The 18,893-nt window shown below is 39.2% G+C and overlaps 1 protein-coding gene across 1 annotated transcript in view; it reads right to left on the bottom strand.

Annotated features, from left to right (window-relative positions):
* The window catches only part of ANXA10 (annexin A10), a 66,131-nt gene extending 47,936 nt beyond the window's left edge, over positions 1–18,195 (bottom strand). Inside the window, exon 1 of the mRNA XM_065879422.1 lies at positions 18,020–18,195. Within this exon, the coding sequence (XP_065735494.1) occupies positions 18,020–18,037 (18 nt within the window). The 5' untranslated portion in view covers positions 18,038–18,195. The remainder of the gene's footprint in view (positions 1–18,019) is intronic.
* Positions 18,196–18,893: the final 698 nt, after the last annotated feature.

Below are 18,893 nucleotides of genomic sequence, written 5' to 3'. Positions count from 1 at the left end.
CACACCCCCTCATCAAAAGATACACTTAAACCAAACCCCCCAACCCTCATAAATATCCTGCCGTTCCCCCTCGACTCTGAGATGCTGTTAAGATCATCAAGGTGTGCTTCATCCTCGGAGGGTTTTTGGTGCTGTTTTGGGGAAGTTAGCATTTGATAAGATATAATGAGGAAATTTGAAGTAACATTCTGTCTGGATAAATAAAAGGCAATGGGTTATTACTGTTCTATAAGTAAATCAAGAAAGTCACTGAAGTTACCAGAAAGAATATGTTTCATAGTGTAAAAGATCATAGAAGAATTTCATGTGACTGATGCCACCTAAGGAGGATTGTAAGGAAATTATTGCTACTTGATAATTCTGTCCAGGGTCTTTCAGAATAAATGGAAAAAAGACTTGGCGATAAATTATGGAAGAAACAATAAAATATGGAGACATAATTTAGGACATTACATTTAATGCGTATACAGCTGGGAGAGAGGAGAACAATGGAAGAAAAACAATAACAAAAGAAAAAGTAGAAAAAATTCAGGCAGTGAAAGAATCACATTCTTGTGATGTGATGAAAAGGGACCATCCGTATTGGGGAATATTAATGAAAAAATCAACACTTAAGAGACAACGTATTCAAGTTTGCTTACAAGGGAAATAATCAAACTGGGATCAGAATCCTTTTCCACAAAATTCAATGTTAGAAGGCATTTGATCAGTCTTTCCAGAATTCAGAGGAAACAATTTAGGATTCGAAAGTTTTAAACCCAGCAAACTGTAATTTAAAGGAAAGGGCAAAAGAAAAAGATACCTCCTACATACCCTTTTCAGATCACGATAAGAATGGTTCAGCCCAGTGAAGCTGAATCAGTGCAAGGAAGTCAAGTAAAGAACAGAAGTAGTTCAATACTATTAGTACCTCAATCCACTAGTCAGCACCCATTGAGTTTCCAGTATGTCCCCCAAATCGTGTTAATTTATACTACTGAACTCCAAGGAATTAAACAATCAAAAATACACACAAGCCAGGTTGGTACTATTGCTACGAGGTTTAGAGAGGTCAATTTCTGTTCGTAGATCACATACTTAGTGAGCGATGGTGCCCAGATTCAGACCCAGCCCGGTCTGATTCCAGTCCCCGTGTTCTTTTTTTTAATTTAATTTTTTAGTTTATATTGGAGTATAGTTGATATACAATGTTGTGTTACTTTCAGGTGTACAGCAAAGTGAGTCAGTTATACATATACATGTATCCATTCTTTTTTAGATTCTTTCCCCATGTAGATTATTACAGAATATTGAGTATAGTTCCCTGTGCTATACAGTACATGCTTGTTGATTATCTTTTTTTTTTTTTTTTTTTTTTTTGCGGTATGCGGGCCTCTCACTGTTGTGTCCTCTCCCATTGCGGAGCACAGGCTCAGCGGCCACGGCTCACGGGCCCAGCCGCTCCACGGCACGTGGGATCTTCCCGGACCGGGGCACGAACCCGTGTCCCCTGCATCGGCAGGCGGACCCTCAACCACTGCGCCACCAGGGAAGCCCTGATTATCCATTTTATATATATTAGTGTGTATCTGTTAATCCCAAACTCCTAATTTATCCCTCCCCCCAATGTTTCCCTTTTGGTAGCCATAAGTTTGTTTTTGAAGGTGTGGTACATATATACAGTGGAATATTACTCAGCCAATAAAAGAATGAAATAATGCCATTTGCAGCAACATGGACAGTCCTAGAGATTACCATACGAAGTGAAGTAAGCCAGACAGAGAGAGAGAGACAAATATCACATGACATCACTTACATGCTGAATCTAAAAAAAAAAAAAAAAAAAAGTTACAAATGAACTTATTTATAAAACAGAAACAGACTCACAGGCTTCAAAAACCAACCCCTGTGTTCCTAACTGCTAGACTCCCTTCTTGAACATTGAAGGAATTCAAGTGGGAAGTTTTTATCATTAAATAATAAACCTACACTCAATATAATCGAGTTAGCCAATAAGAACATCTCTGACAAAAAGTTAAAACATCATTTATGATCTCATTGCCTACAAATTATTGTTAAATATTTAATGTCTATAACAAAATGAAATATCTCCCACGCCCTCTTCTTGTGCTTTTCCTATCTTTACATATAATTGTAGTTTTCCAAATGGAATCATGTGTTACGTATTTGGTAGTCTGTCTTTCCCTGGTGTACCACTCTATAGGAGATACCTTAAAGTCTCTTCTGCTCTTTTCTTATCTTTGAAGATAAAAAGATTGTGCAGCAGGTCTAAAAATACTGCTCAACCTTACGTACAAATAGTCTAACTAATACTGTGTCCTAACACTCTGTTAATTTTCATCCATAATATACTATTTAAGAGACCTGAAATCACATTTAAATCTAGTAAACATATCCACGTGCCCACTAAGACAGTGTGTAAGGGTTTTTTGCAAACCTGGTTTTCTGAGGTGAGGGAGGCTCTATACTTCTTGCTTGCCGTATAGCTCCTTTGCAGTTTAAACAGCACCTTTGCGTTCTTTGTTTAATTTGAAGTTATCAACAAGGCTGTATCAGGCAAGGCAAGTGTTCTTATTTGTACATTACATATAAGAACTGATGACTCAATATTTATATAACACCATTGGCTTAATGATTGGCAGACCAGAATAAAAATGTTCTGACTTTAGACCCAGTGCTTTCCCTGTATATCCCACCTCTCATTCTTCTTCTTTTTTACTCTTTGTTGATTATTATTCTTATATTTCAAAAACCTAATGCTGCTTTCATATTTGTTTATGTCCCTTATAAAAAGATTAAAATACCTTAATGCCCGTAACATAGTCTAGAGGCATAGAGCATATCCTAACTTCAACTTTTTAAAGGTTAACTAGGAAGCACATTCAGTATAGGATCTATAGCTCAAACGCAAGGAACACATGTAGTCCTGAATTTCACTTTTAAGATAGAGATTATGTTGACATTTAATGTGTGAAGAATTGCATCTCATGGGTTTATGAGAACAATTTCTACAAAATGAGGTTGCAGCTCTTAGATGAATGGTGATTTCAGCCACTCTCCTCTAATTTGATATTTTTAGAGGTTAGTAACCAGCACTCTCCCAGCCCAATAATCTGTTTCACAGATAGAAACAGCCTCCTGGTGATAAGAATTCTTTAGCTTTCCTTAACAGAAATCAGTGATAATGTTATCTAGTGAACTGCATGTCCTTGCGATGTTAATGAGAAAAAGAATGGCTTCTTTGGCCTACCATTTACTTCCTTTTAAAACGCTGAAAGGCTACTGTGAAAAAAATCATGATCTTTTCCCAACAGATTATACCTTTATAATAATGCTTGGTTCTAGCTGGTTATGACAATTTTTCTTTTCTCTGAGTTAATATAAACTAAAGCAAGAGAATATGTTTTTCTTTTCTTTAATCTCCAAACAAGCTTTATTTACGTTTACTTTTAATAAGAGCTATAAAACAAGTATCAACAAGCAGAAATTTAATTACATCCATGCATTTGATCTGATGAACATACCGTTCACAGTCAAGCTTTACCTGTGAATATATGTTGAAAGTACAAATTAAGCATCCATGTTAAGCAGTGTGGCCTGTTTTCTAGATACCGTAAATTTTGTTCTGGAATTATCTGTATAGTCTCAGGAAGGGCCTATGTTTTTATATATTTTTTTAACATCTTTATTGGAGTATAATTGCTTTACAGTGGTGTGTTAGTTTCTGCCTTATAACAAAGTGAATCAGCTATACATATACATATATCCCCATGTCTCTTCCCTCTTGCGTCTCCCTCTCACCCTCCCTATCCCACACCTCTTGGTGGTCACAAGGCACCGAGCTGATCTCCCTGTGCTAGGCATGGACTTATAAATACTACCAAATGTAAAATAGCTAGCTAGTGGGAAGCAGCCGCATAGCACAGAGAATATGGTTTTTTTAAAAAAACAATTCTCAGCTAAATAAAGTTTTGGCTGGATAATCCGTAAATTAAGTTGTTTAGCTATAAAACGAAGAAATTTTATATTTCTCTATTGAGGGAAATTTAACCCAAACAAAAGTTTTAGAATTTTGCAATTAATTTTGATAGACATATGACTAATATATTTTACAGAGTTAGACTAATGGCCAGTTGGTTTAGGGCAATTTTTGCTTTGAACTGTTTTAAATAAGTATGCTGCAAAGCATTTCTATTTCATTCAGTGAGTGAAGATGTATAAATCTAAAACTAAGCAAAACCAAACACCAAAACCCAAAAACACACACAAAAAACAAAGACAAAGAATTATACTGAAGAAAAAATATGGTGTCACAATAAACATGGAAAAAATATGGAATCATAATAAAGGTGAAAATATGGAATCACATTCATTACTAGAAGATTTCTTTATAGACATTAGCTGTGCCTCAGGCCATCATTTGCTCTGGGGATGAAGGAGGCAGAGGACCACCTTGTACCTTGACTGGTTTTACATCAGTTGGTTCACAGCTTTCTACTTCCTTAATGAAGTACATTGATGGCGTCATAGTAAGGACTCCAAGATCAGGGAGACATTAATTAACTTTACTAATAGATAAAATGCTCTTAAATTGTTTAAAGTATTTAAAGGTAGTTTTTAATTTCTCAAGAGTACCTGGGTTCTTGGATTTACATTTTGTTATGCTTTTACTTGTAAACGTTGGTGAAGGTTCTGATAAATAGCAATTAAGAAGTGACCCCATTGTGAAGACTAGATCTCAGAAGTCATCTAATGTTTAGGAAGGGAAAAATTCAGAAAATATTGAGGGCCATCTGATTATATGGTAAAGGTGTCCCCCTTTTTGTAATCTTCAAAGTAATCTGTCAGCTACTTGTCAAACCCCACAGTGATACCAGGATACATTCAGGAAACGATCATCACCTACTCAAGGGGGGAATCCAGTCCTTTTATTTTTTAAAGTAATTCTCAATTGGTTACTTTTACACATTGAAGCATCGGTAATGCACCTGTAATTTTCCTACTATGCACTTAAGTACAGTGCCATAGTCTGCTTTAAATTGCATTTGACATGCTTTTATGTTACTTTTCTTCATTGAAGAAATGTAATAGCTACAGAAATGTCAGCGTAAGAGGTAAAGCAGTACTAGTATTCAGATACTTTACAAAACCTGAGAACACGTGCTGAGGAGACCAAGATCCATCAACATTCATATGGTGCCTTATATTAAAGGGAAAATTTCTACCAAATAAAATATGGGTGTGTTAGATGCGAATCAGTTATGGGTTGCACCACATGAGACATATATTAATCTTCTTTCTGGAAAGTGAAGATTGGTAGAGAGATTCATTTGATAGACAAACAACAGGGAAAAAGTGGCAAACAGTCAAGATGTTTATATAACACTGTAGTAGGATTTTAACTTTGGTCCCTTCAGAGTTCCATTTCCCTGAGGCTCTAATTTTCTGGCAAAACAGTGGCTGCCAACGGCGTCCACACTCCAAAGTGAAGGGTGGACCACCTGGGCGGAGGTTGCAAAGAAGGTTCTAGAAACCAGTTTTGTAAATCTTAGCCACTCAGCCACCTGGAGGAGGTGAAGTGGCTCTGAAATTATAGGTGGGAGTATTTGGGTCGAGGGGATGGTGTTCTGAGACCTTCGTGTGCTGCCATGGGAACCGGGGTGGAGGGTACAGGGCGGGGCTGTCTTCAACAAGGGGGCTGCCTGGAGAACTTGAATATGTCCACAGAGTTCTGGGGACCCAGGGACACACACTGCAAATGAGGCTAAGGCCGAGACTCTGGCTAAGCAGCTGCCCAGTGTGAGGAGGACGGCTTTACTGGGGATGCCTCAACTCCAAGTGTTTATTCCATCCCAGAGCTAGTGGGGATGTAGGGCGTGTGCGTGTTTACTGGGGACCCAGTGAGAGCCCCAAAGTAGGACACGTTCGTCACAAGTCATTTTGAAGGGATCTGGCTCCAAATCTTTCTTCAGGGGGACTGATAGGAACTCTGAGAACAGACGGATAAATAAACCTCAGGAGAAGATTCCTGCCAGTGAGAGGTGTCCTGTAAACCCGCAGTGGTCCCAAAGAGACATCTTCTACGGCCACAGAGCATCAGTGACTAAAATACCTGTTAAGTAAGACCCAAGACGTTCCTGGACTTTTCCCCCACGTACACACTCTTCCCCAATCCTCGGGGTGTTGGGTGCCTCAGTCAGGGGACTCACAGGTGGAGGGGGCCACCCACAGAAGGATAAAGAACTCAGTCTCACCCTCTTTACTAATGCAGGGTTTTGACCTGAAGCTGGCAGGAGTAGGTGAGGGAGAGATGCTTTAATTAAGAAGAAATGTTGCTTTTATATATAGAATGGATAAACAAGGTCCTACTGTAGAGCACAGGGAACTATATTCAATATCCTATGATAAACCATAATGGAAAAGAATATAAAACAAAGAATTTGTATATATATGTATAACTGAATCACTTTGCTGTACAGCAGTAATCAGCACAACATTGTAAATCAACTATACTTCAATAAAAAAGTAAATAAATTTAAAAAAGAAATGTTCAAAATTTTCACCTTGCACAGATCTAGATATTTTTAATTTCTATACATTAAAGATATAGTGAAAGTGATTTATGAATATTTAAGTACCAAAGAGCAAAAGCCAAGTCATGAGATCTCTTATGTGCAGAATGTTTGTGTCCCCCAAATTCATACGATGAAGCCCTAGTCCCCAGTGTGAAGGTGTTTGAAGGAGCCTTTGGGAGGTGACTAGATCTGGATGAGGTCATGAGGGTGGGGGGCCCCATGATGGGATTCATATCCTGATAAGAAGAGGAGGCCAGAGCTGAGTGTCTCTGTCGCATGAGGACACAGTGGGAGAGAGGTCTGTGAGCTGGGAAGATGGTCCTCAGCAGACCCAGAATCTGCTGGCACCTTGATCTTGGAATTGTAGGCCTTCGAACTCTGAGAAACAAATGTCGGTTTAGCTACCCCAGCCTATGAAATTTTCTTACAGCAGCCGGAGCTGACTGAGACAGGACCCAGGGGAAACTAGCCCTGTAGAGTTTAAACGGACAAAGTAGGAATCAAGTAAACGCATATATTGTTTTCTCTCTGATAAGTAGTCCAAGTTTAATTTAACTACCTGAAAAAAATTGTGTTTTTTCCCCCAAAGTACCTGTTAAATAAAGTATAAATAATAGTGCATTCATTTATCTAATCAGAAAAGTTAAATTAACAATGTGTCAGATTCACTTAAAAAAAACCTCTTAGGACTTGCTCCCCACCTTTCACTGAAAGTCTTCGTTCTGCTTTGCTCTGTTACCCGCTTTGTCGATTTTCTCAATCCGTATTTATTTCATTCCCAAAGAACTATCTAACCATGGAAACTGCAACGAACTATGAGCCATTTTGACTGCAAATTATAAGGGTTTGTCTTTATATTTTTTTTATTAAAAAAAGAAGCCCAATCTAAGAAATTCCAATGCAGCAACATATAAAAAGAATAAGTAGCATGACCAAGTGAGGTTTATTCCAAGAATGCAAGGCTGATTTGACATTCAAAAATCAGTCAATTTATTTCATCATACTGAAAGTCAAAGGAATTAGAACAGCTGAAACAGATTTGAAAAAGAAAAATTAAAGGAATAATGCTAATTGATTTTAAGAATTATTATGAAGTCACAGTAATAATGAGATTGTGATATTGGCTAATGTTATAGAAAATAAGATCAGTGGAACAGAATAGAGAATCTAGCAATAGATCCATATAAAAACATAATTTTTTTTTTTTTTTTTTTTGCGGTACGCGGGCCTCTCACTGTTGTGGCCTCTCCCGTTGCGGAGCACAGGCTCCGGATGCGCAGGCTCAGCGGTCACGGCTCACGGGCCCAGCCGCTCTGCGGCATGTGGGATCTTCCCGGACCGGGGCACGCACCCGTGTCCCCTGCGTCGGCAGGCGGACTCTCAACCACTGCGCCACCAGGGAAGCCCAATACATAATTTTTGACAAAGTTGTAAAAGCAATTCAATGGAGAAAGAAAGTTTTTCCAAGAAATGGTGCTATAAAAACTGAACATCCATATGAAAACAAAAATTAAGCTTGACCTATACCTCACACCTTATACAAAAATTAACCCCAAATTGATCGTAGACCTAAATAGAAATGTTAACTGTGTGAAATATCTGGAAGAAAATGTAGGAGACAATCTGCGTGACTTTGGGTTAGTCAAAAATTTTTAGACATGACAACAAAAATACAATCTATAAAGAAAAAAAGATAAATTGAACTTCACCACAATTGAAAACTTTGGCTCTATGAAATATGTTGTTAGAAAATGGAAAGATAAGTCACAGAATGGGAGAAAATATTTGTAAATCGCATTTTTTATGAAGCCCTTTTATCTAAAATATATAAAGGCCAATAAAAAATAAGCAAACAAACAAAAAACCAACTTAGAAAATAGGTAAGCATTATAAACAGACACATTTCCAATGGAGGTATAATAAATAAGCATATGAAAAACTACGGATATCATTTACATTAAAACATGCAAAGTAAAACTACAGTAAGACACTGCTACATACACTGCTGGTCGGAATGCAAAATTGTGGGTCACTTTGGAATAACAATTGGACAATTTCTTATAAAGTTTAAACACAGTCTTAGCATATAACCTGGCAATCCGACCCCTAGATATTTATCTAAAGCAATGGGAACTTTACTCAAAAACCTTAACTTGAGTGTTCTTAGAAGATTTGCTTGTAATTATCAAAAGTTGGAAACAAGCCATTTGTCCTTCAAGCTGAATGGATATACAGACGGCGGTATACTCATTCAAGACTGCTTTTCAGCCATAAAAAGACAGTTAGTGATTCATGCAGCAACTTGGATAACTGTTAAATGCACCCCACCAAGTGAAAGAAGCCATTTCCAGATGGGTTTATAGTCTGTGATTCCATTTATATGACAATCTGGAAAAGGTAGAACTAGAGAAAAGGTAAACAGATCAGTTTGCCAGGTTTGAGGGCTGGGGTGTTGGTTGACTACAAACCGGGAGTGTGGAGGATGTTTGGGGTGATGGAAGTCTCTATAAGGAAATGGATCGGATACATGACTCAAAACTCTTACGAGTGTATATACCACAAAGAACACATTTTACCACACATAAATTTAAATGTAACAAAATCAGCTATGAAGTAAGGGAACCCGACAGGGAATGCAGATTGTAGCAAACAAATCTGTCTAAAGTACACACGAACCTTGTAGCCACAGTTAAGTGGGCTGGGCGAAGGGACGTGCCCTAAGTAACTTCACAAAATAGTGTTTGTCGGGAGACTGTAAAGCTAAGGATGGAAAGAACCCAAACAACGTCCTCTCCTTTCTGACAGGGCTATGGCTTAGCACACTCTAAACTACATGTACATGTATGATGGAGTTAAACAAATGAGCACATGTATTTTAGATATTGATAGTTACCGTTTTTATTGTGTGAGAAAGAACTTGTAACTAATGGTGACGGTTAAAATGTGGGGCTGAATTAGATTGGATATATCACCATGAAGGTAGATGATAGGTAGCTAGAGAGAGAGGGAGAGACAGAGAACCAACACCGTAGGTAACTTTAATATGAACCAGGTGTGTCGACAGGGAGGGACCTGCAAAGTCTGTTAAAATCCCTTCTGTGCCCCTTGTCTCTGCTGGCCCCGTAGACACGTGTTTATCAAACGTGTGCTTTTCCGTCTCCATGTGAATTGCCTTCCTCCCCTTTGAGGTCCCAACCCCTACCCCGCGACATTCTCTTTTATCTTTGAAGATGTTGTATAAGCTGAGGGTTTCAGCCATTTTGGCAAGTGACTCAGTTTTCCTGGGTCTCTCCCATGTATATACATGCTTTTCAACTTTTGTGTGATTTTCTCCTGTTCATCTGTCTCATGTCCATTTAATTCTTAGACCAGCCAGAAGAACCTAGATGGATAGAGGAAAATTTCTTCCCCCCCGACAGGCTTACTATTTGTACTTATTTCCCTCTGCTAAATAACTAAAGTAACATTTTCCAAAACCATTTCCATCTTTGAAGCATTCAAATTACTCCAAATCAGTATTATTATACATAAGAAAAAGACCGGGCTTCCCTGGTGGCGCAGTGGTTGAGAGTCTGCCTCCCGATGCAGGGGACACAGGTTCGTGCCCCGGACCGGGAAGATCCCACATGCCGCGAAGCGGCTGGGCCTGTGAGCCATGGCCGCTGAGCCTGCGCGTCCGGAGCCTGTGCTCCGCAAGGGGAGAGGCCACAACAGTGAGAGGCCCGCGTACCGCAAAAAAAAAAAAGACCAAGTCCACTAAATCAAGAAATCAGCTCCTTGCAGGAAGACTTGGCATATCTGTACATGGTCACCCTATCAGGCAGTGTCTGGAATAACACAGAATAAGGGCTGCAGGGGCCTGAGATCTCCAGGAGCTTCTACTGGCAATTAAGTTGCTGTATGTTCAGTTGTGACCACGGTTGCACCAAAAATTCCCATTTCAAAACCAGTAATTGACATGTCATTGAGGGTTCACAAATCTGACCCTTTTTTGCTTCGAAAGGACTACCGTACTCACTATGAATATTTGCTTTTTTTTATGAGTTACACGCTTGATTAAACACACAGTAGTCGGTAAACAGGTGATGAAAGGTACACAGAAGGTGTGTGGCCCCAGGTACCTGTGTCTCTATCTTTCAGCACCCTTGTCTTTTTTTTTAATTTACCCTTTAAAACAATATCTTGAGACTGGCAACTAAATGAAAACTTAGCAGAATGTGTACATATATTCAGTATCTCTAAAGAACAGAACAATAACTCAAGCACATTAATACGGTAGTGATGACAGGAACACAAGAGTCATCTACCTATAAAATACAGTAGGATTCATATATTCTTTAAACCATTACTAATACACATTTCTAAGAACAATGTGTCTGCTGGGGTTAAAGTGCTTTTTGTTCGTAACTTGAAAAACTATTTCTGCCCTGGTATCAATTCTCACTCACTTAAAAATAAAATAGTACAAACATTGCAATTGAGAGATAGGATGGTAAAATACATTGATATTCAGTTGCTTTATTACAGACTGCCACAAAATAAAGATGAAAAGACAGTCCAAAGTAGCCTGTGAGTGAAATCGATTCCCACTTTCTCCATAACAGGACAATGTAAAACACGGTATCTTGTGCACAGATAACCTAGAATTACATTTGTGTTTCGTACATGATACATGTCACGGTCTGTTAACATTTTATTTTCCTGGTTCCTTTGAGCGTAATTACCAGAATGTCTGAAGGATATACATCAAAGTATAATTGAGAAAGAATATAGTCACAACTACGTGTTGTGATAAGATGGGATGCTGGAGAAGAAGATGGGTCTTAAGAAGCAGTCTTTTCTCCTCCCTGGATGAGAAAGGCATGTCCGCAAACTAAGCAGAGTTTTAGGAATTCCTGGAGGCAATTCGAAAGAGGCTGAGGCAGGGAGATTGACAGCGTGAACTCTGAAAGACTTAAAAATATTCCCATGATCCTTTCTTTTTTGGTGAATGATTACAAGGAATTTGTGCTGATAGCAGAAATCTGTGGTAGATAGAGGGCTGGGTGTTGGTCTAGAGGTGGTGCTCCAGCAAGGAAAAATCAGCAAGTAACGCCCTCTAAATGGTGTCTCTCTATCTGCTTTCCCCGGTTCCCTTCGACCCAGGAGGACGTGACTCATGAAAATCACTCTGAGCCTCACTGCTCCAACATCATTTCTTCAGTCTTTAACCTCGTGACTTTACAAAAGAAGTACAGTTTTTGAAAGTGATTTGTGATACTCCAGTGACATTCTTCTTGTACTGTGGAAGTGGGTGGATTAATTCGAAAAAGTTAAAATATCATCAACCATATTTTTTCTGTTCCTTGGGTTTTACAGCCCCCAGCGCCGTTGGCATTTGCAGCGGGTTCTGGCTTTGCCATAATGCTTACTGAAATGAGCACAATGTATTAATGTGACGTTAATACATTGTATAACGTCAAAATCTGGAAGCCTCTAGCATTTAAGAGAAGTCAGCATATCCAGAGAGGTATGTTAGAAAGGTGTCTTGTCTTCCATAGAACCTGTGGTCCGTATACTGCAAGCACTTCGGAAAATGGAAATGACCCTACACATTGAAAACTCATTATTCTTCTTCCTATCATGGTAAATACTCTAAGAACTGGTAAACCAGGAACAAAACCTTGTTCACAAGCTCCTCTTTAATGTTTTTACCTCCTACTCTGTAACTCACTCCAGGGTGATGATGGCTCCTACACCATCATCAACGTGTCAATAGAATGCGTGTTTTTGACAGTCATTCTCACCGTTGTGTCCCCAAGACATAGAAGCTAGAGCAAAGATAGAAGCAGGGGACCAGGTAGGAGGCTACTGCATGGAGTTGGCAAATGATGACGTTGCTGGCGTGGACCAGGGCAGTTGGAGAGGGAGTGATGAGAGGTGGTCATGTAATGAATACTGTGAATGTGTAGACCCGAAAGGTTTTGCTGATGGATTGTTTGTAAGGTATGAGAGAGACAGAGGAATCAGGGATAACTCCGATTTTTAGGTTTTTACTTTTTTTTCCCCCCTTTGACCTAAAAGGAGGATAGAGTTTTCACTTCCTGTGTAGATACCTGGTTTTACGAATCTGGGGTTTGGGCATAGATGCTGGGTTGAGGTACATATTCAAAGAAGACTCTGTGTGTACGTTGTAATTAAAACCATCAGATTGGGCACAATGACCAAAAGAGTGGCTATAAGTTGGAAAGAGAAGAGTCCCCAGAATTCAGCCCCGGGGCTTTGCTGGCAAAAGGAGACTGTGTCAGACCACACTCATATCTAGCAAGAAAAGGCATGAGAGTCGGGTATGGGGTCAGGAACATGGAGGTCGCTGCTTACCTCTGTCGGACGCTTCAGGCGGAGGAGCTTTGGGTGAAAGCCCAGTTAGGATGGAGTCAGAGATTTGGAGGAAAGGAATTGGATACAAAGGAATTGGATGCAATTCCTACAATGAGGCCTTTTGCCATAAAAAATAGAATTTGGCAATAACTGATGCGGGAAGTAGGATTGTGAAATTTTTTAGCATGGTAGAAACTATTTAGAAGTAAATGTTACGCTGAGTTTAAGAGAGTATATTTCCACCCATGAAACTTCTGATGTTATTAAAATTTATGCATAAATGTTATGAATAATCACACACATATATGAATATACATATATATGTAGCTATGAATATGTGTAATGGGTGCAAACTCAAGCTCCCTTCCAGAAGCCGTGTACCGGGCTGTCGAAAGCCAGGGCTTTTGCATTAGTTGGGTTCAGGCTTTGGCACAACTACTTAATTAAAGCTGTTAAGAAAGTTCACCTTTCCAGGTGCTATTTATGCTCCTGGTCTTCTTGGTGTTTTGCCTGCCACTTAATTCTCAACAGACTCTTCTAATACATGTGCTATGATAACACCCATTTTACAGGTAGGAAAGTTGAGATGCAGAAAGATTAAGTACATTGTCCTCAGTCATGGATCCTCAGGGTAAAGCTGGCCTGAGTGCTTGTTCAATTAGTATTCTACAGTCATGTTTGCCCAGCCCTTACCACAAAAGCAATCTATAGCTGTTAAAAGGGAGTTTTAAAATTTTAACCGACATGCTTGCATATCACAACTAGGAAAAAAGTGACTGCATTTAATTTTCCAATCTAACACGTATTAGTTCAACAGAAGCTTCAGTTAAAGTGGAGGCCCTAACCAGTATGATTCATAACTTTTGTTGGATCCTAGTGTGTAAAGTTCAGACAATGCAGTCTTGTGATAGTAAAAAGCAATCTACAGTATGAATAACCTTTTATTAATATTTGTTCAGTGAGTCGTACTGCAGATAAGCCATCAAAATCAGATTTCTTGGTTGGAATGTTTCTCCCAGGAATCCCTTTCAATAGGAGAAACCTGCTTTAAAAATGATCTTGCTTTTAAATCAGCTATACTCCAATAAAAATTTAAAAAGTAAAGATCTTGCCCCTCAGCAGCTTCTGCCCCCACGGGAGGCCTGCTCGGCCCGCGGCCCCTCCTGGATTGAAAGCCCCGGAATTTGCTTCTGATTTCCTGAGTGTCTGCCTTCACCACCTGCCATTCACACCTGAGCCACAGCGCGTTTACTTCATGTTAGTTGCGCTAACACGCAGGATGTCTCGCTGCCCATGCTGGACGTTGCCTCAGTTGCTGACGTTCGACTGTTGTTGAGTCATTCTGGGAGCACATTTATGAGTGAGAGCATCTTTGTGAAGATACCGGTGCTCATTTTCTCTCTTAATTGGGCTCACAAAGGATCTGCTCTTTCCTTCACAGCATAAAGTCTATATTATGTAGGATAATCACGCTTAGGCGTGTTTGACCTCCTTCTGCTGGGAAAATTATTTAACCTCTCTAAGCCTCAGTATATTCATATGGAAAATGGGGCTGATAATACTTTCCTTGAAGATCGTGAAGCCTAAAAATAATACACGTAAAACCACTGAGCGGAGTATCTGGAGCCTCCAAGAAGAATGGCAAAACCCTTGCATGTTCAATGGTATTTTTGTAAAAAGATTTTCTGTGACTATTAAATTAGACAAGGCACACAAAGCTCCTGAAGTTTAGTAGAGACTCAGGAAGTTTTAATAGTTTCTCTCTACGTAATAGAGAATGTTCATTCACGTTCTGAATATGCATTCCATATGTTATACTGCTTGTGACACACCTCTGTGTAACTTTTTTCTGTTAATAAATACGGTAGAAATAGGAAAGCTGTCAAAAGAAAAGGAAAAGGAATAGGACTAAAGTCTCCTTAGAGGCATAAAGGAAGGGTGTAACCCAATAAAGAAATCTATAGTAAATATAATGCTTCTGTACAAAAAAAGGGGGGGATCAGTTGATGACAAAACAGGACAACGGCAGCCAGCAGTTTCTCTAGAAGAATCAGGGCAATATATTTGGAAGAGGCAGTATATTTTAGTGGACAAGAAGAGCTTGAGTTACAATGACAGAGTGATACCTGGTTTAGATCCTGGCTTGGGCAAGTTTTTTTTTAACACTGCAGTGAAATTTCCTCCGCTCCAAGAAGTAAATTATAATAACATCGTCCTGAAGGGGGATTCATATCTGGCTAATAAAGAAATCAAAACAATTCCAGGGCTTCCCTGGTGGCGCAGTGGTTGAGAATCTGCCTGCCAATGGAGGGGACACGGGTTCGAGCCCTGGTCTGGGAGGATCCCACATGCCGCGGAGCAACTGGGCCCGTGAGCCACAACTACTGAGCCTGCGCGTCTGGAGCCTGTGCTCCTCAACGAGAGAGGCCGCGATAGTGAGAGGCCCGCGCACCGCAATGAAGGGTGGCCGCCGCTCGCCACAACTAGAGAAAGCCCTCGCACGGAAACGAAGACCCAACACGGCAAAAATAAATGAATTAATTAATAAACTCCTACCCCCAACATCTTCTTAAAAAAAAAATTCCAGGCTTGCCAAAATCCTTTAATTAAGTCTTGCTTTCAATAGACAGTTTTACAGCTAAGCACATAGTAAAATACTTGCGTGCGTCAAGGGTAAATTTACCATCCCAGTGTAACTAACTCAAATTACCTTAATCATCGAGGATCATCTAACTCCATAATTCTAGAAAGTAATTTTAAAGGAGTGCATATGCTTATTTCTTATAGAAATATAACTACCTTTCTATAATTCTTGCCTCTTGCTTGATTTATATTTAAATTTTCTGTATTTTGTAACTGACATAACACATCACTTTGGTGTTCTCAAAAATAGTCATGCATTTATACGAAGGGGGTAAATTCAGACGTCATGTATACTGAATTAGAACTGCAGAGCAGAGGGGCTGGGAGTCTGCTTTTAAGAAGCCACCCAGTCAATAATTATCTGCACTGTGGTATGAGGACTTCTGCTTTCCTGCCCATGGAAGAGCTTATCTTTTGCTTAAGGACGCCAGACCCAGAATGCAGATTAAACAGACGAACTTAACCTCAAATATTGGTCTCTTTAATACCAAATTTTTACGAATTGGACCATATATCTTAAGAATATAAATCATTGCTCTAAAATATAATAATATTGATGATGTAAAACAATTTTATCATCAAAACTTGCTGAGATAATACATAAAACCTAACATCTGGCCCTGAAATAGCTGATCAAAATACTTAAAGTGAGGGCTTCCCTGCTGGTGCAGTGGTTGAAAGTCTGCCTGCCGATGCAGGGGACACGGGTTCGTGCCCCGGTCCCGGAGGATCCCACATGCCGCAAAGCGGCTGGGCCCGTGAGCCATGGCCGCTGAGCCTGCGCGTCCGGAGCCTGTGCTCCGCGACGGGAGAGGCCACAACAGTGAGAAGCCCACGTACCGCAAAAAAAAAAAAAAAAAAACTTAAAGTGAATTTTCAGGTTTGCTCCAATCCAGCTTTTTAATCTCTGATTTTTTTTCTTTTTTAATCTCCGGTATTCTTTATCTGTTCCAGAAGCATGGCAAATTATTGCATTTCTTTGTTTTGTTTTGTTTTGTTTTGCGTTATGCGGGCCTCTCACTGTTGTGGCCTCTCCCATTGCGGAGCACAGGCTCCGGACGCGCAGGCTCAGTGGCCATGGCTCACGGGCCTAGCCGCTCCGCGGCATGTGGGGTCTTCCTGGACCGGGGCACGAACCCGTGTTCCCTGCATCGGCAGGCGGACTCTCAACCACTGCGCCACCAGGGAAGCCCCAAATTATTGCATTTCTTTAAAAGCTTGTTATCATTGGTAACTTTTAATAATCCCTGAAATATAATTTAAATATTCTATAAATGTTTATTTTGATAATTGGCATATGAATGTTAATATAAAAACCACACAGAATATAGTATTAATTACTTCCAAATAATTGTACTAGAATGAATAGAAAGGGAGAAAATTTCTATTCATTCAAGTACAATTATTTGGAAGTAATAGTTGGGAGAAAGCAACCTGATTTTTACAAACTAAATCATTTACTGTACTGGCCTAAATTACCTAATGACTTTTATTTCTGTGGTGAAATGTAACTGCCTCACAATTAATAAGACAAAAAAGTAAGTTTCAACTGCAAATGAGATCCTGAAATCTCAAGATAAAATTAAGATTCTTGAGCCAACAGTGATGGAAAGTGGCCGTATTTTAGGTACTCCTTCAATATTTGAGAAACAATATAAGTAAATAAAATTTTCTAGGAATTAATACTTCGTAAATGAGTAAATAACATTATTTTTGTGCCAAAGTTTAACCAAATAGTTATGCTGTATTTTTTGCATAAAATTTTTGCATTAAAAATGAAAGGCTTCCTGAAAGCATTATTTCATAATACAGATTTCTAAAACATCATCATCAACACACAACACATTTATGTGTAATTTCCAAGAGCACGTGAAATGGATATCTTTTCAAACAGTGTATATTTAGATAACTCAGTGTCTATGTAGGCTCTTCCAAAGTTCGTGGACCATTAGAACAATTGGGTCAAAATGATTCGGACAAGGAAGAAAAATAAAATGACTAAACTGAGTTTTGCATTTGCTTAAATTCAGCAGATAATTAGTCAAAAATGAACTGTACTTTCTGAAGATATCATGGATTTAAAATAAAAATTAACAATCACGTTTATTTTTAGTTCGTTATAGAAAATAAATATGGAGACAAAAACATCTTGTTATAACTTCAGTTAGAATTCTGAGTCAGGTTACTTAAGAAAGTAGGCATCACTAAATTGCCTCTAGAGAACAATACATTACTTCAAAATTAGCACGAATTTGACATTTAATAGTATTAACTTTGTTTAATGGTTACACTGAGCATCTACTAATTAAAACTTTAATGAAGATAAATTAGAACACCAATATTTCCTGTTGAAAATGTCAAGTCCTGCAAGTGAAATTTTATAGACAAGGTTCAAATCTCAAAGGACTGGAAAGTTTTACAGAAATAGCCATTATACTTACATAGTCTCCACAGAACATTTTGCTGTTAGTGGTTAAGTTCAGAGCAGTTCAGAAGGTCTTTGGTGTGTGGTCAGATGAAGAGACTTGTTTCACTGTGTCGCTAGAACAAAGTGAAGTTCACTGTTCAATCCAATTTAAATATGTTCACTGTCCACCTCAGTTTCTCAGGCAAGAAAGTGAAGGGTCAGTTCTGGACACAGCAGGTCTCAAGACACAGCATTTATACTTAGCTAACAGTCACAGGTGAGTAGGCAGAATCTGTGTACAAAACAAATAGAACCAGTAGCCTAGCCCCTGGCCCCATGTTGATATAAGAAACGTAAATTAGCGAACCAATGAAAGAAGTGTAATCTTTTGAGAAGGCTGATGACTCATGGAAAGTAGGTTGATTAACCACGAAGTTAATGATTTATTTTCTGCTTTGTCGTTTTTTAACACCCAGACTCTTTCAGGTACTCAAGCCCCTAGCTTCATGCTTGAAGTTGGTGGATTTTATGTGCATCTATACCATTCTCTAAATTCTCTAAATGTTTTGAACTATTATGTATCCCGTCATATGGTAAAAAATAATTGATTTAGGACAGAATTGATTACCCAGCAGGAAAAGTCTTTGGAGAAGTCATATATGCACCATGATTTTCACACTTTCATATATATATTATTTTAATATTTAACTTTATTACTTTTTTTTTTTTTTTTTTTGCTGTATGCGGGCCTCTCACTGTTGCAGCCCCTCCCGTTGCGGAGCACAGGCTCCGGACGCGCAGGCCCAGTGGCCATGGCTCACGGGCCCAGCCGCTCCGCGGCATGTGGGATCTTCCCGGACCGGGGCACGAACCCGCGTCCCCTGCATCGGCAGGCGGACTCTCAACCA

This window comes from Phocoena phocoena, chromosome 6 (genome assembly GCF_963924675.1).
Source record: "Phocoena phocoena chromosome 6, mPhoPho1.1, whole genome shotgun sequence".
Lineage (NCBI taxonomy): Eukaryota > Metazoa > Chordata > Mammalia > Artiodactyla > Phocoenidae > Phocoena > Phocoena phocoena.
This window is presented reverse-complemented; position numbering and strand designations above follow the sequence as displayed.